At 41.1% G+C, this 27969-nt stretch overlaps 1 protein-coding gene across 18 annotated transcripts in view; it reads left to right on the forward strand.

Annotated features, from left to right (window-relative positions):
• The window catches only part of Ptprt (protein tyrosine phosphatase receptor type T), a 1083111-nt gene that overhangs the window by 880371 nt on the left and 174771 nt on the right, over positions 1 to 27969 (forward strand). For 10 of the 18 annotated variants that reach the window (XM_087197882.1, XM_087197888.1, XM_087197890.1 and 7 more), the window contains exons 13-14: positions 9035 to 9071; positions 23172 to 23228. In XM_087197882.1, the coding sequence (XP_087054008.1) occupies positions 9035 to 9071; positions 23172 to 23228 (94 nt within the window). The remainder of the gene's footprint in view (positions 1 to 9034; positions 9072 to 23171; positions 23229 to 27969) is intronic. The other 8 variants (XM_087197887.1, XM_021239033.2, XM_087197897.1 and 5 more) reach the window with 1 other exon arrangement.

Here is a 27969-nt window from a genome sequence, read left to right on the forward strand (position 1 = left end):
AATGTAAATGAAAACAGCATTCCAATATTTATGAGATCAGAAATCAGAAGTAAGAGGGAAGTTTATAATGGGTATATGTATTAAAAAGAAACATTTTGAATAAATGAAGAAACAGTATCCCAAGGACTTGGGAAAGCAACAACAAAGCAAACCCAAAATTAGTGGAAGGAAAGAAATAACAAAGTTCAGAGCAGAAATAACTGAAATCGAAACTAAAAAAATCATACAAAGCATCAATAAAACAACGAATTTTTTAAAAGATAAAAATGAATACATGAAATTTTAGGTAGACTAACCAAGTATAAAAAGAGGGAAGAACCAATTAAATAAAATCAGAGATTTTCAAAAAGAAGACATTATAATCAATACCACCAAAATATAAAATATCATTAGAGACTATTATAAGCAACTATTTGCTATTTGCTTACATGTCTGAACACTTAGAAGAAACTGACCTCTTTATTTTGTAAATTTAAGCTTATTTACAGGATTCTCAGTCCAAAAACTTACTGATTTTTTTTATGGTGGTAGCTTTGGGTTCTGACTTTTTGTTTTTGTTTTCTTTATTCCCCTCAGGGATACTGAGAGTTCCTTTTTGCTTTTTTATCTTTAAGTATCCTGTTTCTGAAAGGTATTTCTCCCTTATTTTTGCTTTATTTTTATTCAAAAGGGATACCAACTAAAGAATACTACTTTGAATGATGTATTCTTTCAAATCTTTTCCCTGAACTTGTGGTTTGATTCACCAGGAATTATTTTTAGCATGTTTACATGAGGTATTGACTTTGTCTTTCTGGAAACTGTCAAGTATTCTCTGTTAGCTTACCTCGTCTTTCTTCCAAATGGGTCTTTTCCATATATCTTTGCTCTCCACAGTAGCCTGTGTAGAGAACCCCATTCATATGGGGTTATTATTTTCCAATAGGAACTATGAGGTTTAGAAACTTCTCTGTTCTTAGGCTGAAGTTGTGGATTTTGATTAATTGATTGATTTTATTTTCTTGTGTCATTTCTGAACAGAATGTGAGAATTTTTGATGTTAGCCTTTACCAATTTCTTCAACTACCCAGAGCCAATTGATGTTTGATTTGGTTGTGGAAGGTGATGGACTTGGAAGAGTCTATAACAAATCCTGAGGTTCATTTTAATCAGCTGAATAGATGATGCTGACATTTAATTAAATGAAGAAAACTGGTAGTGGATAAAGCTTGGAGTAGAAGTGAAGAAGAAAAAAGAATTCTTTTGGAAGTTTATATGTTTGATTGTGAATAAAGTAGACTCACAGATATATAAACCTGAATCTCAGGAATACTAATGTTAGAAATGAGTATTTAGGAGGCATGATGACTTCATAAAATTCAAAGCCTTTTAACTTACTGTGATCTCTTATTGAGAAAGTTAAGATACAGATGATGAAAAAGAACATAAAACTAAGACACAGGCCACACCAAAGTTTGGAGATCAAGCAAAGGACAAATACATAATCAAAACAAACAAAGCCAAGAAAACAAAAGCATAAGGAACATAAAGAGTATAGAGTGGGGCTGGGGACTTAGCTCAGTGGTTCTGCTGCTACAAGGTCCCGAGTTCAATCCCCAGTACCAAGAGTACACAGAAGTAGGAGAAAAGCCTGGAAAGTAGAATAACCCAAAGACCAAGAGAGAAAATGGGTCAAGAAAAGACTTATCTATAAGCTGATGTTGATGAGAGATTAAAGAAGATGGAGTTAGAGAAGTGACTATTAGAACTGACCATGTAAAAGTCTTCCTTGGCCTCGATGACACCAATCAGACTGAAGGAAGAGAGCAGAGAGTAGATGAGTTGAGACAGTGGAATCATCATATAGGGAGAGAGCCTGTCAAAGAACGAGATTGCAGAGCATGAGCTTGGTTTTGAATTTTTCAGATGGGCTGACATGGTACAGTACTTGGGAGCTTCTCTACTCAGTCTGACCCAGTGCTCTGGCTATTGCCTGAAGTGGAGGCTAATGCTGCCCAGGAAGATCTCACGAGGCAGTGATGAGCACTTGTCCAACTAGCACCGTATTCCACCATAGCTAGCTACTCTAGAGCCTGAAGCTCCACCTTGCCTTCTCTTAGTGGTTGAGGGGCTACAGTTTTCAGAGAAGAGGTCTTTGATTTCTTTCGTTAGGATGATTCCTAGGTATTTCAGTTTTTTGGGATGCTATTGTGAAAAGAATTATTTGCCCTATTTCTGTCTCAGTGAGTCTGTTGTTCGTGTAGAGGAAAGCTATTGATTTTTGTGTGTTGACCTTGTAACCAGCTACTTGACTGAATTTGGTTATTAAGTCTAGAAGACTTTTGGTGGAGTTCTTGGGGTCTTCTATATAGAGTATCATGTCATCTGCAATTAATGACAATTTGATTTCTTCATTTCCTATCTTTATTCCTTTTATTTCTTTCTCTTGTCTAATTGCCAGGGCTAAGGTAGCAATACATATATTGTTAGTGACCACAAGCGCTAATGCTGCACAGACACATCATCCTTTAAAAGGCATTCCTTGTATGCTTTCCTCAGAGGAAAATGAGTTTACCACATTGTCTCAAGGGTCGTGAGTTTCTCAAAGTTTCCAGAGCCATCTGCTTCCCTTTTCCATCTCGGACCTTCTGATTGCTCAGGGTGCTACATTAAATCAAAACAGAATTTCTTTATATTATAAACTGCTTAGACTGTTTCCTAAAATAAACTTGTGCTCTATCGTCTTTGGGTGTCTGCACGGAACCCTAGAAAGAAACCAAATGGAAAAGGGGTGTTTGCCTACAGATACCTCAGAAAAGAAAGCCACTTGCTTAAAGATTATTTTGCATTTCAGTGTGTATTACCATCTGGGTAATCTTGGGAAATGTCATTTAATCCTGTCTCATCAGGAAGAAAACCGGCATGATGTTATTCACCTCAAGGCTTTGTTATAAGAGAGGAAAGACATAAAATATGCTAAGTAGGTGCTCTTTAGAAAAGAAGACTCTCTTCTTTTTTTCCTTTGAATTTCCTTAGTTCTTCTTTAAGGGATTAGAAAAAGCTCCAGGTTGAACAGAGCTGAGACATGCATCCAGAAGCTCTCCTTGCCTGAGCCCCTGCCAACTGTAGGCTAGACTACACCACCACCTTCCCATCGACTAGTTTGTTTTGTGTACTAAATCCATACAACAGACTCCACATTTTAAAATTATAAATCTGAAATTTATAGTCTCCCTGCTTAAATAACTCTTTGATGGCTCCTTCTTGTTCTTAAGGCAGAGACCAAAACAGTACAGTAGAAAAGTCTTTACCGGGCTTGTTTCTCTAGCTTCATCTCACATCATGACCCAAGTAATTTATTATGATCATACCAGACTTCTTTGTGTCTTCATTTAGCCATACTTTTTCCCACTTCTGGGCCTTTTAATATCTGCTTCTGAGTCTGGGACAACCTTCCTTGACACTTCATGTGTCAAACTCCTACTTCTCTTCCAGGTGTCTGGTTAAATGGTTTTCTCAAGGCCGTAGAGCATCTCCCCCACATGATCTACTTTGCACACGTACAATACTTAGCACTTCTCCTTCTTAGAGTTTACCGCAACTTGTAATTAAGTATTTATTTGTGAGAATAGTCATCTAATGTTTGTTTGTGTCCCTGGGCTGCATAATCTATGAGGAAAAAGAATGAGTCTGTTTTCCTCACCCTTGTAATACCAGTTCTCTGTTTAGTGTGAAACATGATGATCATTCAATAAATATCTGTTGATTGGTTGACAAAATAATGAACAAAGAATTACGTAGACTATAAGGGTTGCTCAGTTTTAGAGTAAAGTTAAGACATGCACCAAAGCAACTGGGAAAACTAAGAAAAGACCCCAGGGTGTGTGCTAAATTTCATCATATTAACTAAAGGAATTTAGCATAGAAAAGACATAGGCACAAGGTAGAGTAACAGGGAAAATTAATTTAAAACTGTAGGGTTAGAGCTAAGTTTCCATCCTATTAAATCAGGGATCAAATGGAACAATAGAATAAGGATGTTATGTATTTTCCAGGTACATATGGCCTCTTGTTCAAGTTTTAGTACAATTTGACATACTCCTTCTAGATAGTAAACAGCAGCTACAGAAACATTTGATACCTCAGAGACTTATACAGTAAGCTCTTAAACTGAAGAGGCATCCTACAATTTCAGTAAATAATTAAAGGACAGAGGGAAGAAATATTGGATCAGTCAGATTTGGCCTACTCCAAAATAGTTATAAGTAGGTCCAAGTATGAGGTATTCTTGGAAATAAGTTGAGCAAGGTTTAAAAGAAAACTATTTGCATAAAGTCAAGGAGTATGGAATGGTATCAAGAATTAAGAAAACAGAATACTGAAAAGCAGAAATATGGCCAGTAGTTGAGACAAAATTTAGCGTTTGAGAAAAACTCTAGAATTACTTGGCTTCTCCACCAAAATGGTCTTCTCTACCCCTTTTTCTGGCACTTAATTGATGGGGAAATTAATGCAAAGAGAGGAACAGTGACTTGCTAAATTTTTCATGCACAAATAGAACCTCGAGTAAAAGCAAGTCTCAACAGAAACACGAAAGCAAAGTTATTATTTAGTTTTACCCAAGGTGACATAGCTGGGTGCAGATTTTCAAGTCTGGAGTGGGAACTATAACATGAGCAAGGTTAAAGTGCTGAGAAAATGAAATTGTATGTACCATTCCAGGATATATTGCAGAGCTAATAATAGGGCATAGTGGAGATAGAACAGAAAATACACCATTTTTTCCTTCTCTGAAGCCTTATACAATGTAAGCACCAGTACTCATTTTATGCTTATTGATCTAAGTGGGGACTCTGGACATGAGTACACTGACCAGACTCCCACATGATAGAATTCTGAATGTCCAGCCTATCTCTGATTTGCTTGCTGACAATTCAATCAACTAGAAGACCAAGAGAGTGACTTGGGCCTTTGTTATTCTGTGCTTAATTCTAACCAACAAGACAAATTAATTATGGAATTCAAGTTGCCAGTAACTTAGGAGAGAGTGAACATGTCAGTATTATGTTTGTGAGAGTCAAGAAGACTTCATCATAATCAGACATGCACTCTAGATTTATAGCCAACTGGTTTTTTAAAGTGTAGAGTGGAAGGGGTGGTGGCAGGAAATGATGTATTTTTGTACATGACTCTGAAGAGGAGATGATGATTCTAAGAAGAGATAGAAAGTTCTCACACATGGTATAATGGTAAGAGAAGACTATATAATAAACCACTGCAGCTACCCAGGATTCCCTTCAATGTAACTGCATTTTAAAGAGAATACTTCCAAAGAAAGCAGGTTAGTGGTTACCTTTGTCAGGAGGAAGTAACCAGAAGGAGCATGAAGGAGAGCTGTTGATGTTTTAACCTGGGTGCTGGACAAAGGTTATGTTTACTTGGTGAAAAATTTGTTAAACTGAAGATTAGCATACTTATATGTATTTATGTTATACTTTAACAGATAAAATAGTTAATAAGATTCAGTATATTTTCTTCAGGATTTATTTTTTAAATGATTAGATTTACACATTAGTTGTTAAAAAGCAGTAATTTGCTTTGTTCATTTAATAATTCTTATGCATACTATTTCATGTTATTACATAACCATCACAATCATATTTTGCTTTAAAATATTCCACTGTGTAGACAAACCACAACTTTGTTTTTACAATACCTATATGGTTAGACAAACATATTGCTTCTGGGTTTTTTTTATTATTTCAATTTACTAGTACCTGGGTGTAGTATGTAATGTTTACATTCCCTGTGGGAAGTTGGTATGTGTAAATAACAGATCTTAATTCCTTTTTCCATTCCCTTTCTGTTTTCTCCCTTCCGCTTCTCCCATCCTTTGATCCCCTTCTTTTTTTTTTTTTTTGGTAGATATTTGCAGTACATGTTTACGCACCTTGTATGGAGTTGGTACACAAAGAACATTGGAACCAAAATCTTTGAATAAAATGCTTTTTGTACATTTAAGTTATTTGCCATGAATAGATTCTTAGTTGTAGACAGATTCAACTGAATATCTTTATGCTTAAGTTAGATACAGTCAACCTTCTCCATTGGCAGTTGCAGAATCTGTGGATATGGAGGCCTGACTTAAGGGACTTGAGCATCCACAGATTTTGATTATTCATGGGAGTCCTGGAACCCTGCCCCTTGGATACCCAGGGATCATTATATTTACAAATTACTCCCAGCAGTCTTGGCCACATGAAACCTGTGCCCATTACTATATTCAACAATCATGCACAAAACTGGCAACTTTCCTAATATATCATGTGCAAACTCTTATTTCATTCCAATAATATGAAGTTGTAGAGCTTCTAGACTATATCTGGTCTCCCATCACCTATACCATTCTACACAGTTTCTCAGAGACAGTTGTCACTGAGATGCTGCATCACTACACCCAGGTCTTTTTCAGTTCTTCAGGGTTCACAGTTTCTGTAACCGTCTCAGGCTCTTTCAACCAAGGCACAGAAATGAAAGTCAACAAGAATTGGAAAACTTGCACTCTCTCCAAACATGAAAAACAAAAAGAAAATTTGCTCACTTTTATTATTATTGGAAATGTTAACTTATTTGTACTCAAGCTTTTTGGACATCATATTTAAGAAGTTCTCTTTAATTTTTATATTCATATGCAGTCATTTTTCTTTCTTTATATCTTCTGTACATGTTCTTTTATAAAAATCTTTTTCATTAACAAATTGCGTAGTTCAAATTTCCTATGAATATTTTGTATACTTGAACCATTACTTGGCATACTTTTTTAACATTTCTGAATTTTCTATTTTATAAAATGAAACAATTATTTGTTTTGCAAGGGACATTTTCATTATAAAAATAGATAAGAAAACACTTGTTCTAAAGAACAAGTCATGCCAACCCAACCTTCTTTCTTTAAGAGAGTTCTTAGGCTGAGATTAGAGAAATGCAGTAAACAGAAGATTAGTATCTGAAATGAATTTGACCCTATTGTCAAGCTATTATTATGGAAAAATACAAGGCATAACCATTTGAGTGATTGAGGAGATCTGAATACCAAAGCAAGGGAGAGATTGCATGAGTAGACAGTTCAAAGATTCTGATGGTCAGATAAATGTGAACTTGGATGAAGCAGTCTACTATATACCCTAGTGCCTGGCTATTGGCATTTTCTAGGTTTCTACTTATATTGATGAAATTAGAGGAAAAAATATTTCCAAAAAGTTGCATCTGGTGGAGAATATAATGATAGCCTGTTGGAATGAGATCAAATATGAATCTGCACTTGGACTAGAATGTTGGCTATGTTATTAGAAACCCAGTATAAGTATAGAAAACAATGAGAGTCTAGACACTCATTATAGACAAAACCACACATAGATTGTTGCTTCCTATTCTAGCCACTGACCACTGAGAGGGATAAAGTGGAGGAAATCTCAGGGTGAGTAGATAGGATAGCTCAAAAGACTTAAACTCTTAATCTTATGAGGACTTGCTAAAGTAGAACATTAGTGAAACGAAGAACCATCTTTCAATATCCAGACATATTCCTGCACAAGCAAGGGCAAACTTTCTATATAATTTGAGGAACTGGAATCAAGACCATTGGGGATAATTATGGGAGGTCATCTTGGATTTACTATAAGTGGTGATTTCTAGCATTCAGAGGTATGCATAGGTGAAATAAACTCCAATGTGAGCACTACTGTTTCTTCTCCACTTCTGAGTGCATGCAAGGTTCCATCTCCCCACCTCAGTGAAATTCAGTATGATCATGTGACTTGTTCTAGCCAATGAAACTTGAGTAGAAGTGAAAGTGCTCCTTTTGAATCAAAGAATATGGTTGTCAGAGTTTAACTCTTCCACCTTCTTTCCCCTTGGTTAAAATGGAAATACCACTCGTGGTCTCTAAGGGATTACATTGATTAGTGAATCCTCTGGACCCCGTCCCCAGTCCTCAGACCCAACCATTGGATGTATAGTTTGACTAGAAAATAAACTTGTGTTGTATTTATCCCCTGAGGTTCTTGGGTTTTGGTACTGCAGCATAATCTTTTCTATCCTGATTAACACAAATGCCTTCAGGATGGTTCCTGATGAGTAACCAGCAATATGATAAGCACTGGATTCCTGAGAGATTTTTGGTTTGGTGCCTCACACCATTATACTCTTTGCTCTTCCTTTCATTGTTACATCGCATTTAGACTATTGTTGGGGGTATAATTTAGTCAATTGGAATTTTCAACTTGTCCATGACCTCTGGGAAATGAATCCCAGTGAAGTAGGCTAAAATAATCCTCTCCCTAGGCACACGTTTCTGTAACTCTGCTGCATGCCCAATAACAACACAAATTTATGGCTGCTGTTCACTTGGGCAACAGCCAACAATAACTAGGTAGTTTAGCAAAGATTCAATAATCTCACACACACACACACACACACACACACACACACACGCACACAGTGTTATTCATGATGACTGTGAGGCCCACTAGAGATGTCAGGCCTAAAGTGACTTTTTGAACACAAACTTTGCAGATTGATCTTTACATGTTTTATCTAGACTGGGCTCTTGCTAAATGTGCCTTCTGTGCATTCAGACGCCTTGTTGCTTGTAACAGTTGCCAAAGGAGGCCCTTGTTCTGTCTGCTAATTCATATACCTGAACAAGTCACATTCCATACAACAACATACCCACTAAGTGTCACTGTTAAACATTTTGGGTACTTGAAAGTATCTGATAAGTTTATAAAGTAGTTCTGTCTGGGAAAGAGGTTTATGAGGTGGTAGGTGGCAGTGAAGAGGAAGTGAACAGAATGGCATATGTTCCAAGCCTGACAAAGAAAGAAATGAAATTAAAAGGTAATCCCAATGGGGAAAAATGAAAAGGACAAAATTTAAATGATAATAAAGCTACATATGTACACATATGAATATGTACAAATATATACAAATTTTATATTGCAATCTCATGTAGTTAATGACTAATTAACCGGTGCCTCCTCTTTATTGTTCACAGGAGACCAAAATCAACTGTGTTCGTCTGGCTACGAAAGGTAAGTTGGCATGACCTGTCTGTCTTCAGTTGTTCTTCAGCAGTATGAATAGTTCTTCCTCTGGCCACACAGTGAATGTTTAGGCAACAGTGTCTAAAAATAAGAACTATTTTCATTGGCCATTTGTATCTAGACCATACACCCTAAGTATATAATACTATCACCATGCCTACGCTGTAAAAGTGCAAAACATTTGCTGGATGCATGGATGGATAGATGGAGGCAGAGATAGACTGGTTCATTGACCAGTGTAGTGACGAACATAATTTCACTCGGATACTGTCGTGGTGTGTGTTTTCATTGCATTTGGATCTATATTTATATGGGTGTTTGTCTTTAAGTATGTCTATTAGACCCATCATTTGGGTTTTATGATTTAGTCAATTGGTACATAGCTTTCAAATATGAGGTGATTAGTGTTGGTGCCTTTAATAATGAGAGAACAAGCACTGCCTTGTTATGTAGCTGGCATTTTCAACACGTACCCCCCAAAAATGAATGCAGCATCGTTCAGGCTCATCGCTTTTGTTTTCCTAATTATAATTGAATTGCCTGACTCTTTCAATTGGTACATGCTTCTGTTTATTACTCTTTTTAAAAAACAAAATCAATGAATGGTTTGTTATCATTTAACCTATTACAAGGTTGAATGGTTAGAAATCAGGTTTATCTTTTGGTTATAGAATTGATATTTTTAAGAGCAACTGCCCCCTATATACATGTACCAAAATTGAGTTCTCTTCCCTACATTTATTCACAGAATATATAGTTTCATAGATTCATTACAAAGATATAAAAATTATAAATATTAATGGACATATAATCATAAATAAAATGTAGCAAAGCAATGGTTGAAGTATGTAGTCATACAGAGGAAAACACACACAGATGGGTGGAGGGGGAGATACAGAGAAGGAGAGACAGAGGCAAAGAGAGACAAAGAGAGTAATCTACAGCTATTTGAGAAAAACATGCACCAAGACTTGTAACACACGACTTTAAAGAAAATCAACATGACATGTAGAAACCAAAGAGAAGATTCAGGAGGAAGGAGAAGACAGACACACTGGGGCTCACTATGGTAAGAAGTCACCCTGAATTCACACATGTCATAGAGGTCGGCATGTCCCTAACTTGGTCCCTCTCAAGAACTCAGGCTACTGGATGGAAAGAGACAAAATACTCTGCGTGAGACAAGAGAATTGATGTCCTGCAGGCAAAAGTGACACAAATCACAGGCCTTGGCAGACTATTCCACAGAAGAAAACAGATAATGTAGAAGGAAGAACACCATCATTTGAGTAGCATTAGGGCACCAGACAGCAATCAGGGTAGCTGGAGTCTGCAGTGACCCACTTCAACAGCCAGCTGGAGAGGGGAAGTAAAAATGCAAAAACTCCTTCACCAAGAGGCTGCTCCATAGCTCCCCCTCCAGAAAAGGAAGTTTCTGACCTCTGGAAAAGGAAGCAGTCTGCTTTCCACCAGGTATGTGGGTCTCTAAAATCACCCTCTAGGATGTTGATCTTCCTAATTTGCTGGGTCCTATTTTCTGACCTAAGGATTGCAACACGTGACCTGATATACAATAGGTATACATGAGGACAAAGGGAGAATATCTGAAATTATATTTCCTGGCAATTTCAGGTCCACAGTCCTCAGAGGCATATAGGCCCACCATGCTGCTTCTCCAGAGTTGCATTGCTCATCTGCTGGAGAAAGGCAGTGTCATGTAGCGAATTATAGCAGAAAAGCTGCCTGCCTCTCCTTAGCATACGAGTTTCTCCTCTTGATGAATCATTAGGTTCCAGTCTTCCTTTAAAAGACTGCATATACAGCTAAAGTGTGGATGTGTGAAAGGATAGGAATGAATGAATGAGTCAATGAATGAATGAATATGAATCCCCAGCTGGTCAAGTCTAGGCAGGGCTCTGTGAAGTCATCTCTGGCATATAGCATTGGAACTCCAAGAGTTCACATCCTGGTTATCCAGTTCAGGGCAGAGAGCCAGATAATCCAGAATGCCACTCAACTGTCCCTTAGGGTGTCATCTCCTGTCAACATTACATCAGATAATCATGCCTGAGGAATGCAAAGATAGGACAGAGGGAGCTTGGTCAGTATCTACTCCATGCCAGTCCCTATGTTTGGAGCATCCAGGGTCAATTAAAGGCAAATGCTATCTATATACATGTGCTGCCCACAAGGAGTTTGAATGAAGAATAATGAGGCCAAAGATCAATATTTGACCTCTCTCATCCTTTTCTGACAACCTTGATCAAATCTCTTCATGGTGGACTTGCTGAAAATAGCATTTCTCTTAACAGAGGAAAATCTGATACTGGGAATCTTACAGGCTGAGAGGTCATATGAAGTTCCAGAACTAGGTCATCAGTCTCTCCCCTGCTCTTCAACCTCTCTGTCATCATGTCACCTTCCTTGTCATCCAGCCCCTGAGAATGAGCACATGTCAGACTCCAGACCAGTTTTCTGGTGTTGATGCAACTTGCTGCTGCCAAGTACTGCCAGTGTCTCTAGTCGCTGTGTTGGTCCCATAGAACCACAGAGTGCCCACATGGAACAGCCCTATGTACTCATTCAGGGTCATTCTAATTTGACCCCAAACCCAGTGCCTCTTATTTAACATGCACACCTCGGGCTCTGGTGTGAGATTCTAACCCTTATCATTTTATAATATCACCCAGAATCCAGTTCAATGCTCCCCAGTATTACCTTCCTGTGGATGCTATAGCAAAGTCCTATAAACTGTGAGACTTAAAAAAAATATATTGTTTCACTGTTCTGGAGGTTAACAGTCTGAAATCAGGGTGTCTGCAGTTTGGTTCCTTCTGAGGACTGTGGGGAAGACTCTGTTCCTTGCATTTGTCTTAGTTGCTAGTGGTTTGCTGGTGATCTTTGGTGTTCCTTGGTTTGTATAAGTACCACCCCGTTATCTTCACATGGCATTCTCCCCGTATGTGTGTCCATGTCCAAATGTTTTTATAAGGGTGCTGATCATCTTGGAATAGAGGTCCACACTACTTCAGTATGACTTCATCCTTACTTAACTAATGACATCTGTAAAGACCTATTACTAAATTAGTGATGTTCTAAGGTACTGGGAGTTAGGACATCAATGTAAGAATTTGGCAGTGGAGGTTAAACAAAATTCAACACATAAGTGGACATGTGTAGATACAGGCAACATCCATGTGTTTTCCAGGGTAGCCTGATTATTCCCTGGTCACACCATGATCCTGGTGTTAAGAGTGTGGAAGAACCAGGCTTGCCCAAGAGGACCCTAGAATAGGTTGGGGTTCAGATTTGACCCTGTTCCTGATGGAAGCTCTGTGAGATTGTCTTAGGTAGGGAGCTACATGACTCATGGAAATGCCCATGGGCAGTGGGTAAAAACCAGGGGCTGTCATCACAGCAGATACTTGATGTGTGGCAAAAGGACTAGCCTCAGACCTCACACAGTGGGGAGGTACAAGGTCCTGACCTAGTCATAGTTCTAAGCAGCAAAGGATGAGGCCTCTTGGGGCAGCCTGCTGAGAAGATCTCCCAGGAAGAGCACTTCATCTCAGCCAACCACTAATTGCTTATCCAGATACCCTCTGGCAGGATATCTCTGGCACAGAGCTGGCCCTGAAAAACTACTTGCTGAAATAAGTAAGTGCATATGGACTCAATATCTCACTGAGCAATGAGGCTCAGAGAACAGGAGGGTCTCTCTCTATCTTCCTGAAACTAACTCATACCAAATTTACAATGATCTTTATCTGTCCATGCACAAAATATTTTTTGGTTCATTTACCATTTTAATATCAGAAATCTGCTATCCTGAAGTAGCAAAATAGTGATAAATAAAAACCTCAATTTCTATACATACAAAATATTTTTGAACACACCTTCGGCTACTGGTCTATTGATAAATGTCTCTGTACAACAAGAACTCTGATTTATCCAGCTCTGGGTTGTAAAGACCCACATCATGTCTAATTTCAAGTTATAATAATGTAACAACTGGCTCCCCCCAAATTCTGCATTGTTCACAGTTGGATCTAGCGAAATGAGTGAGCTAATACAAGCCAGGCTTAGTATTCCAAGGCCTCTCTGCTTTGTTTGATGTGAGGATCAAATGACAGAAATTAAAGTGTTTTGTTAACAGCAAAATATTGGGGGCAGGGTTCATGTTGATGACTATTTTTATTTCATGTAATAAACACGTTTAACGAGCACGAGCATCTATGTGCAGAGCCCCTCGGCAGGAACTAGAGATTTCATAGTGAACCCAGTTGGTATAGTTCCTGTCTTCAATGAGGTCCCAGTCTAGCGTGGACACAGACATGAAGTGAACAGAAGTGGAGTCTTAATTGTGATCGGTACCTCCAAAGAGAAGCAGAATGTAGTGCATGGGGAGTGAGTTGCCAGGATCCCAGGCAATGATGGCCGATGTGTGTTCCCAGACCATCACCGGCTCCTCCCACCCCAGCCAGTGCAATACAGGAGACCTTGTGCCTCCCCGGTCCTTTCTCAACTAACAGTGAGGGCAACAGTGGGACGTGGGCGGCCAGCAGATAAAGACCCTCAAAGGTACAGCCCTAGCCCAACCCCCACCTGAAGAACCAGCCCCTGTATTTGCAGAGGAAAGACTGAGTGGATTCATACAGCACCAGGAAACAGTATGTATTTATGGCCTGAACAGAACCTAACATGTAAAGCCTAGATATGGTGCTATGGTACAGCAGTTTGATATTTGCTGGCAATACGGTTGATTCTGGGGTTAGGATAGGCCCATTTCAAAAACCCTAAACGCAGTCTTTTTCCGCAGTGAGCAGTCAGTGGCCCAATTTCGCGTTCCTCTTTACCTTGTTCCGAAGCCCATGGTGGGCTGTTACTAACTTTAGAGATTTAGAGGACTCAAAATTGGGGTTCAGCCATGGTAGGAAAATGAACTTTATCCATGAGCAGATAAAGGTGAATGGAGACTTGTCTTAGGGGTAGGTTCCCTAGAAGCAGAGCCCAAGGCAAGGATCTGGGGGACACGTGATGTATAGAGGAAGAACTCTCACAAGAAATCTGTGAGAGAGAGAGAGAGAGAGAGAGAGAGAGAGAGAGAGAGAGAGAGAGAGAGAGAGAGAGAGAAGTAGAACAGGGAATGGGAGAAGCTAAGCAAAAATGTCATCTCAGTTAAAGTCAAACATAGGCTACATCTGGAGGATAAAGATCTCCAAAGTTGTCCTGGCGTGAGGTGAGAAGATCAGGGTTTGTACCTCCTTTCCTTGTCGGTCACTCTTTGGCACTCCTCCTTCGCTCTGGCCTCCATCCCAGTCTCTCAGGTGGTTATAGAGGAAGGGGCAGCCCTGAGCTGTAAGAAAGTGTAAGGAGAAAGTCACAGGCGTGAGCCCTAACCACAGGCCATGGGGCAGAGCCTGAGAAGAGGGGCTGGCTACGGAGCCAACAGCCTTACCTGCTGTCTCTAAATACTGCCAGGCTCTCAGTGTCTAGAGGATGAATTACACCCTTGGGTTGAGAGTAGCAAAATGCTAATGGAATTACTCATGTCCAAGAGCTAAAAGGGCCCTTCAAACCCCTGTTTTTGGCCTGATCGAGCCCTGGAAATAGATCTGCTCAGAGGTGTAGAGAGAAAACTGTATCCAGTGGATAAAAAAGCAGTTTTGGTCTACAAACAAAATTATTATTCAGACTTTGAAGGGAAGACAGTAAAAAAATCAAGCAAGAAAAAGGGTCAATTTAAAAATTAGGTTTTGTTTTTGTAATTAAAACAGGAACTGTGAGGAAAGGCAAGTAAAGGAGGGGCAGTTAGAACCATTAAATTTGTCCTACTTTTGGAAGATGAGGGATGGGCTCAACCTGCATAGTAAAATGAACATGCTAAGCAGCAATTCTTGGGAAAATGGGGCATGTGAAGACTTGGGGTGAGGTAGTTAGAAATCAAAGATGCTGCAGCTTGAATAGGAGATGAAACAACCCTTCTCGGGGAAGAACCTCGTCCCATCTGGTGGAAGGTGCCAAGACTAGCTGCTGAAGGAGAAGGCCACATATCTCGGTTCCTGTCCTTCTGGCTGGAATACAGCAGACAAACAGGAAGTTGTCTCTGACCTGGTTGCTCAGTTCTGGGACCATACCAGTCAGCTCCTCCTTGAGAAACTGATGGCAAGTCTTCTGTAAGATTCCTCACTCACGGATTCTCCTGCCAACTTCCCCATACCTTTCTGTTCACTTTGCTGCTTTATCTTACCCATAACCCAAAACCCTGTCCCCAACAGTCCTGTCTACATTCTGTGACTGCTGCTCATCCTCCAGCATCACAGAGGCTTCTCTCCTCTTATTCATTACATTCCAGCACAGGGATCTACTTAAAATGCTTCGGCTACTTAAGTTTCTTTCAACTTCAGGGCCTTTGCGCATCCTAAAATACTCTAGCCACCACGGATGTCTATTTAATGGATAAACATCAGGATGTGGCTTAAACCTCACTTTCTGTGAGGGACTATCCTGATCTCCAATCTAATATATATCCAAAACATTTTTCATCCTCAATATATACCTTGTACTTTTTTTCCCTCTCAACTTATAAACATGTATTTCTTTGTCTTCATGTTTAGCATTTATCTCCCTGCTAGACTCTGACGTAAGTACAAGCACCATGCCTATTTTAAACACTGTGATACCTCCAGGTGTTGGCCTGTATTGGTGCTCAATAAAATGTTTGAATGAACACATGGATAAATGGGTGCACGAACAGATACATGGATAGATGGGTAGATGGATGCTTCATTAGACCCGTGGATGGATGCTGGATGGGTGGATGGATGGATGGATGGCCAACAGAACATTATCCTTCTGTAGTCACATTTTTTTTTCAGTGCAAGCTGTATGGCATGACCATTCTCTTGAAAAATAGGTGGAAAATTGGGATAGAAAGTCAACTCTGCGACCTAAAACCCCCACTGACAAAAAGGCCAGCCAGTCCCTGCCTGGTCTCTGTCGTGACAGGAATCTCACTGCTCCCCCAGGCAGTTGCTTACACTTTTGGACACTTCAGTTGCAAAGAGCCTCAATATTATGGGTCCAAATTTGCTTATTATTTCTGCCCATCGATCCTTGAGGCCACAGAATCCTGTCTGTCTTTTCTCCTTCCAGAAAATAAAATTTTCTTCCTCTGATCTGCTCCCCCAACCTCACATAGGGTCAAGCAGGTATCCGCCTATGTGCCTCCTGCCATTGGTTGGAAGCAGTCTGGCTGCCAGCAGGCAGCAGCGCTCCCATCTCTGGTGCCAGCCTTTAAGGGAGCACAGCTGGCTCTGCAGATTCCTGCTGGGTGCGCAGGAGTGGCAGTTAGAAGAATCAGCTTTGATTTGATTTGCAAACTGAGCCGAGTCATTCAGACAAAATAAATCTGGGAACCCATAAAGCCATTTGCAGAGTTGCTTTGCAGAAGACAGCCACAGTTTTAATCCAGTAAACACTCTGTAACGATCCCATTAAAACAACTCCCTTGGAGTAGGTGCTGAAAGCTAAACTTCACAATAATGAGGCATGAGATAAGGGACCACGGTCCCCAGTAGTTCCATTACATCCGTTGATATTGATGGGCTGAAACCATTACCCAATGACAACAAGCAGTAGGCTTGGGCAATGGTGTTTTGTAAACATGTCTTCTTTTTATAACAGCTAACCCTGAAGTGAAGCATTTCATCCAGGATTTTTCTCTCCCCTCTCTATAATGGATCTTTACTCCCAAAGGATTGGCAGGGGCAATAAATAATCATTCTTCAGGAAGATGCCTGCATTATACTGATGCTAAAACTGGGGACCAGAAGAGGATTGTGTGTCCATGGCTTCCTTGTCCACTGAATAACAAGCCATAGGTGGGATGAGATGCCAAATGAGATGTAGGAATCACCTGCTACCATTAGGAAACCCTCATCCCATAATGATCCAATTCTATATGGAAGGTCCTGTCTTATACAGCTTTCTTGCCAGGCTCCATGGGATGCTAAGAAATCAGAGATTCCTGGATTCAATCCTACCTCCAAAACTTCATTGTTTGACCTGAGACAAGTAACTTAACATCTGTGAGCTTATCATGTCATTTTTAAACCCAGAATCATTCATCTTTTCCACTAAATATTCAAAAACATAATAGCCAATAAACAATGAGTTTCTTTCCATCCTGGCCTTCTGAGTCTCTGATGAGATCCTGACCTACGAAGTATAGGTCCTCTGTGTTTTCTGAAGAAAGCTGTCCTCGTCACTTTCTCATTGCTGGGACAGAATACCCAACACCCTCAATGAAAGGACAGGTTTATTTTGGCTCACACTTTTAATCCATGGTTGGCTGACTTCAAGGCAGAAATGGGATGGCAGAAGGATGTGGTGGAGGAAAAGGTGCTCTACCCATGGCTGCCAGGAAGCAGAGAGAGAAGGAAATAGCTGGAGACAAAAATACACCCTTCCAGTCAATGACTAAGTCCACTGAAAAGTACAGGGCCCTGTGATCCACTCACCGTCCACAAGTCCCACCTCTGAACACATGAGGCTTTGAGAGAATATTCTAGGTCTAAACTATAACGAAAGCCAGTGTCTGGTTTCTTATACATTTCTACACACGAGTCATCTGGTAAATGACTCAGGTTAGATTCAAAGTGCAGAAACTGGAAAGTTTCAAGAATGATGCTGGCCTCAGCTGTCAGTTCTTGACCTTTTTATCTGTAAATTGTGCTCTGATGAGACCGTGAACAACAATCATAGACTTTTTGGCTCTGTATGTAGGAGTTTGCTCCTCCATTTGCTAGCCTTTGACCATGGCACTGTCCTTTCCTGCACATCTGCCCAGGAAGTTCAGGAGAATCCCAGGACCATAGCATACCTAAATCTAGCTACAGCAGCTGGGGTGGGGTCCATAAAAAGGATCACTTGTGAGAGGAAAAAAAATTGTAGTGAGATAGTATGGTGGAAATTCTTGGATGTCTCTCAGTCTTGTAAGTCTGTCTCACTTTCAGAAGGGAAAGCTCAGAGTATGTTTGGAGAGTTGGAGCAGGACACTTCTGTTTGTCCTCAGCAAAGTCCATGGAGATGAATTTTTCAGCTTGAGAGCACTGAGATTGCACAATTATAACAAGATTTCCTTGACCCATGGTCTTTTTTGCTCTTACCAAGTGTCTTCTTGGTCCTAAAATGTCAAAGAAACAATATGGCTTTTCTGAAGTTTTTGTGAGAAGGTGGAAGAAGAGGACTATATGATAAGGACACCACAAATTAACATAAAGATGATCTTTAAATATCTCAACTCTTTCTTTAGTATTTTTCTTGCTTTCTGGCACATCTCTGTGGTCTCTCTTGTCCTTCTCCTATCCACTACTCTCTAAATTCACTCAAACTGTTCCCCTTCCCAACAAACTTCCTCCACACCCCATTCAGGAAAACCAAAGCTGGTACGGTAGAGTCCAGGAGAAGCAAACACCAACTTCTATCCTCCCAGAACATTCCTTAGGAGTCCCAGTCCATCCCTATTAATGAGAAATGAGAATTATCTACTTCAGACCTGACACATCTGTGTTGACTTTGGGATAAGACTGTGGTGCAAAGAAGTTGGATCTTACAAAAGGAAAATGAACCCACTTACATTTGGGAGTTAGGAAAGAGGAAAATTAGTGTTAAGCTAGAAATAGGGTACAAAATAAAGAGATTTTGAGCCACGTTGGTAGGATCTCAATATAATGTTCAAATGGGGGAAAAAGAGGTTTTCAAAAAGTAACCACCTTCTGTGTGCCAGTCTCAGAGCTGCATTTGTAGACATGAACTTAGAATGATGTAACAGAAGTGAAGTCTGGCACATATTATGCAATAAATAAATACTGGTCACCATTATTATCCTACTCAAGAAATGAAGCCATACGGGTACCGAAGGGCTAAATAAAGAGCAGCTGCTCAAGGTCCCTAAGAACTGTAACTCGGATCTGATTCATGGCACTACTTGACTGGTGAAAATCCATGGACTCCTGATAGGATCTTGTTTCTTAATTTTTAGCCCCTTCCCGCACCCCTTATCCAGCAAGAGCTGATAAGACAAATTTTAGGGTATGACAGTCTTTGGATTCTTTTCATTGGTGCCCAAGTTAAGATATGGAATCTGGAGCACAAGATGAGATCACTCAAAGAGCCCTCAGCTTTTTTCCCTTACACAACATATTGAAGCTAATAAACCAAGAAATAAGTTTGTCTTCAAGGTTGTCTGCTCCAGGGCCGTCTGTAGCTTAGCAATATCTCTCTGCCCTCAATATTCACTGCTTTAGAAGAGAAAAAAGGTCACAAAGGAAGTCTGAGAAATTTCACATTCTTGCCTCCTTTTTTCATGGTTTCAGTTTTTTAATTCATTGCTGACATATAGGCATACATACACAGAACAGCACCTGAAAACTGCAAAGAGATAAGGGTCATGAATCTTCCAGTGAAACAGTCATACGGTGGGAAACCAGGTGATATAGGAGAAACCAAGACACCACCGTCTCTTTTCCACCTGGGTCAGTCAAGATAAGGTAGGCTTTGTTGCAATGACTCATCAGTACCCAAATCTCAGTATCTTAATACCATACAGGTTTATTTGTTGCCATGTCATCTATAATATATGTGACCACAGTAGAAAAAGAGAAACCATGCAGGTAATAATTTTGATCTTAAATACCTGACTTGGAAATTTTGATCTTAAATACCTGCTGCTTCACTTCCGTGGCCTTAATGAGAACTTGTCACATGATATAGCCTACCTGCAGGATGACTAAACATATTCTATACAGCTAAGAAGTGGAAATGACATTGGTAAGCAGTAGTCGTCTCTAGCATATGTAACACCTTTTCCTGTTTCTGCTTCCCTTTGTGCGCTATTGAAGCCCATCCACAATCCGTTACTTCTCTTCTGCCTCCCACACTAGGAAAATCTCTTTCTGTCCTTACACCTGTCCAGCTGTTCCTCTGTTCTTACACGTGCAAGCTGACCATTGAAGCTAAACAGAGCATGGACTGTTGCCCTAGAGGGTGAGAAAGGAAGACACCCCTTCTAGACCTGCCAATGAAATGAATCCTTTAACTGTTTAATTTCTAATTCTTGAATCACTTCGTGAGATATTTAGTATTACCCCTACTTCATATATAAACTGAAAATTAGAAATACATGTATTTTTTCAAGGGATACAGCTAGTACATCAAAAAAAGTACAGACTCAGAGTTTCATACATTCAGTTAGTTTTTAGCAAATATTTCTTAAGTGCAACTAATATTGACATGTGCTCCTCATTCCCGAGAAGTTAAGAATTTCGTCTTTGGTTGTGGAAACTCTCAGATTCCCAACAGAAAAAGTCACTTAGCTGCTCTTTGTCTCATCTGCACCATCTATAAACCCATGACAATAACACCGTTTATTTCACAGGGCTAATGCAAGAACTTGATGGACGAATGCATATGAAGTGCTTAGTGCAGTATCTGGTGTATAATAAGCACCCAAAATGTAGCAGCTGGTGGAAGAGCCAACTCATGTATATCAATATAGGGTTATCAGGGCTATGACAAAGGGAAGTGCAGGATGCCATCAGAGCATGGAGACGGGAAATGTAAATCAACATAGCATATGCTTTCTCACCGTGTGTGGACACTAAGCCATGTTTGGAAAAAAAAGGGAAAAGTATCCTATTGAATAAGGCTAGAGAGGGAGGCAGGATAGTCTTCCAAGTCAAAGAAGTAGATATGCAAATTACTGGAGGCAAAAAAGTCTGGAGCCAAATTCAAATGGAACACAGCAAAGGCTGGATGGCTAGCATGCCAGTGTAACCAGAGGAGTTTAGGACAGTCAGAGGTGAAGCAGAGGTGGCATGAGTGGCCAGGTCATCCAGGACTCTGCAGAGCCCATAGTATTTTTGTGACCATCATTTTGAGATAGGGGGAGCCCTGGAAGTACTTAAGCAGGTGGCCTTTTTCTGGAGAAACACTGTAGTTGCAGCTTAGACAATGGCTGAGAGAAGACAAAGGCAAGAACAAGGCTGCAGAATGAAAACAATTAGGAGGCTGCTAAAAGAGGCCGGGTCAGAATATATGAGTCATTTCTTCTCTCAAGTCTTTTATTTCTTTTTCTGACATGTGAAACCAAGAGTCTTGTCTTGCCAGCCTCAAACAAATTGAACGAGGCTGATATAAACAACCACTTATGACGGGGCTTAGCACTTTTCTGCAAGAGGCTCCATAGCAAATATTTTCAACTTTGCAGGCCTTATGGTGTTTGTCAGGCCTATCAAGTTTATCATTAAAGCACAAAAGCAATCATAGATAATACATACAGGTGTAATTGTGTCGTAGCAAGATTTTGTTTACAGACATTAAAATTTGAATTTTATACTATTTTTCGTGTGTCACATAATATTACTCTTATTTTCCCCCAATATTAAAAAATGTTAAAAACATGCTTGTGTCACACAGGAAAAAGGTACTAGGGGCTGGGTTTCACCCACAAGCTGTAGTTTTCTGACCCCCTTAGAATGTTTTCAAAGGGACAAAGTTCCCTGTATCTTCAAGGGAGCAGTATTATGATTAATGTTTACTAGTGGTTGTATTTTATAATATCTCATGGCTGTTCATCAAGCTGGCCACTTGCATTATTTCTGAAATGATGAATTTCCTATTTACCACTTAGTGTGCAATGTCCTACCTCTCTCTATATATATTTTGCATAAGGACCTTTTGCAGTTTTGTTGATGAATGCCTAGAGAAACTTGTAGCCTCTGAACAAGCATAAGACACTTTCTAGGCTTTTGCATCACTTTCTTCAGAGGCAGGTGGTAGGTTTGAAATGGCTGGAACATTGAAGCCAAGCAAACCAGGGTTTGAATATAGCCTCTGCTAGGAACTAGGTTTGTGATCTTGAGCAAATTATATTCTCTGGTTCACCATTTCTTTATTCATTCTTTCATTTATCCAACAAATATTCACTGAAGACCTACTATGTGCCAGATACAATGCAAGGCCACAAAAGTACTCTAATAAATGAGGCACACTGTCCATCTTCAAGGAGACTACAGAATTAAGGAAAAGGTTCCACTTATAATACACTGAGGTTATTGCAGTGGTAAGGGATTAATGGGGTGTTATATGAAAACAGAGAAGAGACATTCTCTAGATGGAAGGAGTTCCAAACTGATACCTGAAGGATGAGCATTTGCAGCCTAGTGGAGAAGAAGGAAGGAATATATTCTATTCAAGGTTCTGCCCTAGACAAGAAGAGAGGGAACTGTTGTCCATGGGAAGTTGTTTATTATACTTGGGAGAAACAGAAAGTGTGGTGGTGAGGGTGGAGAGAGACAAGGTTGGAAGGGCAGGCAGGAGACTCATTTCTGAGGATCTATGAGCTGTGTTAAGGGTTTTAAAGTTAGCTTGAGGACAATGAGGGCACGAATATGTTTCAAAGGGTAGAGAACAGGTAGAAGGACAGCAAGCCTGGAGGTAGGAGAAAAAATTAGAGGCTGCCTAAATGACTCAAGTAAAAACACAAGAGTGGATTAAATTAAGTGAGAATGATACTGGAGAGAAAGGAACCTTAAAGAGATTTTCTCAGGTAACATTAATAAGACCTGGGGGTTGATCATAAATAGGAGATCAGATGAAATAATGAGTAAAGGGGATTCCTAGGTTTATAGAGCAAGATGCTTGCTACATGGGTGGTGGCATCATTTATGAAGAAAGGGAGGACTGGGGGAATGAAATTTGGTGGGAAAAATGGCATGTTCATTTATAATACTACTGACCTTCATGAGTTGTCCTAAGCCGTAGAAACACTGTATGTGAGGAATTTGGCAGAGTAGCTGGCATGTCACGGGTGCTTGGTAAATGGTGGCTTTTACTCTTGTTTCATTTTTAAAAATCTATTTCAGGCCCCTATTTTGTCAAATCATGATGTCCTTTTACTGTTTAGTGTGAGCTCTTCAGAGCCACACGGTTTGCAGTTTGGCTCACCGTGCCTCACGTTTTCATGTGTTTCTTTCTCTCCTTCTCTTCTGCATGCTGCCTGGGGATTGGCTTCCTTGTGGTCAGCACCAATGGGCAGCGCCCAGGTGACCCCGGGGACTCCACTCTGCCTCCTCACCACAGGTGATCACCAGAGCCCTGGGCAGATGGGAGGGAATGCAGAGTGGCCCGTGCACGGTGGGTCCTCCAGGTCCAGGGCACCAGAGAGGAACTGGCAGTCCCTCCACTCCACCCTCTCATCCACCCACCCACCCTTTAATCATCCACCTACCCACCATCCGTCCACCCATCCACCCATGCATCCCTCTATCCATCCATCTCTTCACTTAGCTATTCCTTTATTTTATTAACGTTTACTAAATACCTATTGCGTGTCAGGCACTGTTTTATATACTGAGGGATATAATAATAAGGACAAGAATATTCTGTATGTTCATATGACTTTCTAGAAAGAGAAACAGTCCTTGGTTAAAAGCTCATACAAATAAATGTGCAATTGTGAGTAATGCTGTGAGGCACAAGTCACGTTGTTCAAAACAGACACACATGGACCCAAGGGATCCACACCTTCACAGGGGAAGGGACAACAGAGCTGTGATCTGAGGTGGAAAAGAACTGACCCTAACACATTTCTTCTTAGGGAATCTGGCCACAGTCTCGGGTATACTCTTGGTCCTGATACAGCCCTTACGCGTGGTCAGCCCCACTTTTCCCATCTGATAAACAGGAGTAGTAATACCTACCTCTTAGGAGGCACTATTTGCACTGTAGATTTTACATATGGCCTTACATGTAGTCTTCTGAAGGTGTATTCTGATGCTAAACAAGATGATAAATGTCAAAGGAGCTGGTATGAGAAGGCCCAGTCTAGACCAAATATGTTTGAAGCACGCTGTATGTAGAGCTCATGTCACATAATTATGTGCCATTCTTCAAAAGATGCAGAGCCCATCCGTGTCAGAGGCTGTTGCTCCTCACAGGGCCCTAGAGGTGAAAGTCAATGCAGTCACCAACAGACCTCTCTCTATGCTTCAGGGACCCATTGTGCTCAGTGAGAAGTTTCTTGGAGATTTCAACCCTTGAACTGCCACCACTCGCAGAGTCCTTTCCCAAACAATGCCCACCTCTCTACCAGTCCCCAGCTCGTTCGTTTCTCAAAGTGGGAGAGAAAGCAGAGCAGACAGTGACCACATGAGTCCAGCCATTTGGTGTCCTCACAGTGCACTCTTGTTACCTCCTTTCCCAAATGCAGACACATCACTATCAGTGAACGTGTCAGACTGGGTCCCCTGAACACTGAGCATGTGATGGGGATTATTATACAGACCATTCATTGAGAGATGTTCTCAGAAGGAAGAAAGGGAGGAAAATGTGCTGGGTCAACGGAAGCTAGGGAAAGATATGGAGACCTGCATCAGTCTGAGCCCACAGGGGTCTCTGCAGTAAATTATTCCAGAGTTGGTTTCCTTGAGGAAAGGGGAATAGCACTTGTATTGTGGTGTCAGTCAGCCATTGGCTATGGGCTGCTATGAAGTGCATGATCTCCTGAGGAACTGATTCCTTCAGCCTGATGAAACTTCTCCAGGGCAGGAGGTATTGTGAGCAATTTGCAGCCAGCACCTACAGCAGCTACAGAGTAGGTGCACCAGGCTATTAAAGGAGATTTGAGTAGAGCCTCCATCACACTCACTATGGCCCAGTTCTGTCTCTGCCTTGGTACTGCTGTGAACTAACGAGTCTCTCCCAACTCCTCAAGCATTCTCTCTCATTTGATCCTCGGAAGTCATGTAGCCTTATTTCACCTGGAAAACTAATCATCACGCTTACCTTATAGGGTCATATTAGAGAAAGATTACATTCAGTAACCCTAGAATGCCTTGCAGTAGCAGCCTCACCTTGCCCCAAGGGAGGTGAGTCACAGATGGAACATGGGAACACGCAGAGAGACAATGAGAGAGAAGTGATTCTTGCCACTTTGCCCACACCTGTTTTAGGGAGAAACTGTGCTTCTCTGGAGTGTGTATGTACAGCTGCTTTTCTGCTGGCCATTGTTCTCTGAGTTTTACTCATGCGAGCCTTCAGATAATGTTTTCTTTAAGCAGAGCCAATCCCATATCAGGCACATTTGTTCTTACCTCTTGCCTTCCAAAGCGTCTGAATGTTCCTGCTCTGACAGGTTTATTCCACTGTGTTCCATTTATTTCTCCCCTTTTCTCAGCTTCATTTGATGGGTGAGGTGCCTCTGAGTCTTTCTCTTTGATCAGGCTGTCCCTTTCAAAGGGTGTCTTTGTTAACGTCTGTGCCCTGGTAACAGTAATGGCTGATGTAGATAATAACTGCTTGGCTCTGAGGGATGGGGATATCAGACTGTAAGCACGAGCCCCTCTGTCCAGAGCAGCTTCAGCCCGGACACCTGCACAGCCACGGGAGGTCTCAGGGACAGCTGGCTTTGGGGATGAGTTGAGGCTGAGCTTGGCTCTTAGCTCTGGCACTTTCAGCCTGCTGATCTTTGCTAAGTCATATTTCTTCCTGGACCGTATTTTCTTCACTTGAAGGAGTGGGAATAATAGCACCCACAACCATACTTAACTGTAAAAACTAGGTGTGATTACAGCTTTAACTTCTTTCCCAGCTAACTCCCACTAGGTTTTCAGATTACTGGTCTTTCCTTTAAGGACTTCATGTTGTAGAATCCAGAGCAAAGAGTGTTATCTTAGACACCTTGATATCTTCATATCCAGGGTTAGAATTTTTTTTTTTTTTTTTTTTTTTTGCTGTGAAGGGCTATTCTGTGCCCTGTAGGATGTTTAGCAGCATCCCTAGTTTATTCCCATGAGATGCCAGGAACATAATCTCATTGTGACTACCAAATATATCCCCAGACATACTCAAATATTCCCTGCAGTATGAAGTCATCCTCTGTTAAGAACCTCCAGAGAAACATTGTTCAATAGAAATAGAATTTGATGCATAGGTATAATTTTTAACTTTTGGAGTGACATTTGGAAAGTAAAATAAAAAACATTAATTTTATAATATAATTTATTTAACTTCATATTCACAAAATAACATCATTTTAAGAGGTAGCTAATTTTTTTAAACTGTAGAGTGGGAGGGGGATGGGTAGGCGATAAAAAACAAGAATTAAGATGTGATCTGTACATGTATCAACTCCCCACAATGAATGTAGTCATTATGTTCTGCAAGCATATACTAAAAATAACTATTAATGAATGATATCTTACATTCTTTTCTGCACTCAGTCTGAAATCTGGTCTGTTTTTCACATTTAGAGCATGTCTCCATTCAGCTGCTAAGTTTTCAATGGTTAAAATGAAATATAGCCCTAAAAAGATAAAAACTGTGTGCAACGAATAAACATCATTTTCATTGCTTCAGTTTTTAAGTGTAAGTTAGTTGAAATAAAATGAGCTTTAAAATTCAATTCCTCTTTCATACTAGCCACATTTCAAGTGCTCAGAAGGCACATTGGCTTAGTGGCTGCCAGTTTGGACAGCACAAACCCAGAGGTGAAGCATCTTTGCCCTCTTGGACCTAGTTGGTGAGGAGAACAGCATATGCACAGTTTAAGGCTCCACAATTGTTCTCTTCCCTTTATTTCATTTTTCTCCTCCTCCCTGGACATATGTCGGTGTCTTGGGAATGTGTATGGTGGGGGTAGCAGGCATCTATCGGGTAGAAGCCAGGGATGCTCGCATTGAGAGAAATAGGCAGCAGAAGCCTCTCTCGCCAGGACTGGAATTTTTCTGGACAGGGCTGACTTGAGGCTGAAGTGGACGAGTGACTGATTCTTTGCTATTTCCCCTCCTCAGACTGGGTCTGGCCCAGGCCCACCACTATGGAAGCCATGCCTCTTCTTGGCCTTCCTATAGCTCAGCCAGGCCTCTCCTCTCTACCCAGTATGAGATTGATAGTAGGCGGTCTGGAGGCCAGAGTCGTTGCCCTAAAGGTTGCCTCCAGGGGCAGGTGTGGACTCACTGCCCTGGCCATACCCAGCGGTCATTGTCACTGTTGCACAAGAAGGGCTTTGGAGCGGACAAGTCGCCTGTTCCTTAGCATCGAGGGATCTTGAGCAAATCACTCAGGTTTTCTGAGTCCCAGCTTCCGCATCTATGAAATCGTAATCAAAGTGGCTCCAGACCTGGCCAGGCTCCATCGTGGTGAGGTGAGGCCAGCAGAAGAGACGTGTCAGTCCTAGGCCAGCTCCAGGGTTGAGCGGTGCTGGGGACAGCTCCCCTTATCACTCCTTGCTTCCCTGTGAATCGCATATTAAAACTCTCTAGCATCAGTTCTTTGTCCATTCTTTAAACTGGGGCCTCGCTGCTGCAGTGACTTGATCCAAGCCCTAATATGCTACCCAGGAGTGCTTTGCAAATGGCCCTAAGGTAACTTGTCCAGGCTCAGCTTGCAAATCCTGGACACAAACAGAAAGAGTTTGAGTCCTTTGGAGAAGACAGTGTAGGTGGAGAGGAGATGAGGGAATAGCGAAGCAGCCTCCCTAGGGTCCCCGCCTGGGCCCTGCAGGCTTAGACGCACCAGGGCCCCTGCCGCCCTCCCAGGGACTTGTGCCTCTGGTGTGAGTTAACGGGTGGTGGGAGAATAGGGGCTGGAGACGGGAGGGCCAGATACAACTTCAACATGAGCACCCACCAGGTGAGACGATGCTTGGTGGGGAGGGAGGAGACAGGCAGGCAGGACACCCCAGCTCCTCTCCAGCTCCTCTAACAGCCCGAGGCAAGACCAGAACCAAGAGCTGAGGCAACACGATGCTGAGGGCCCTGAGCCTTTAGCTGGAGTGTCTCCAGTCTCCCTCATCTAAGTCCGGAGTTGATCTCAGAGCACG

The sequence above is a fragment of the Heterocephalus glaber genome, unplaced genomic scaffold (genome assembly GCF_053883595.1).
Source record: "Heterocephalus glaber isolate CG9 unplaced genomic scaffold, H.glaber_assembly_v1.0 deba00001673, whole genome shotgun sequence".
NCBI lineage: Eukaryota > Metazoa > Chordata > Mammalia > Rodentia > Bathyergidae > Heterocephalus > Heterocephalus glaber.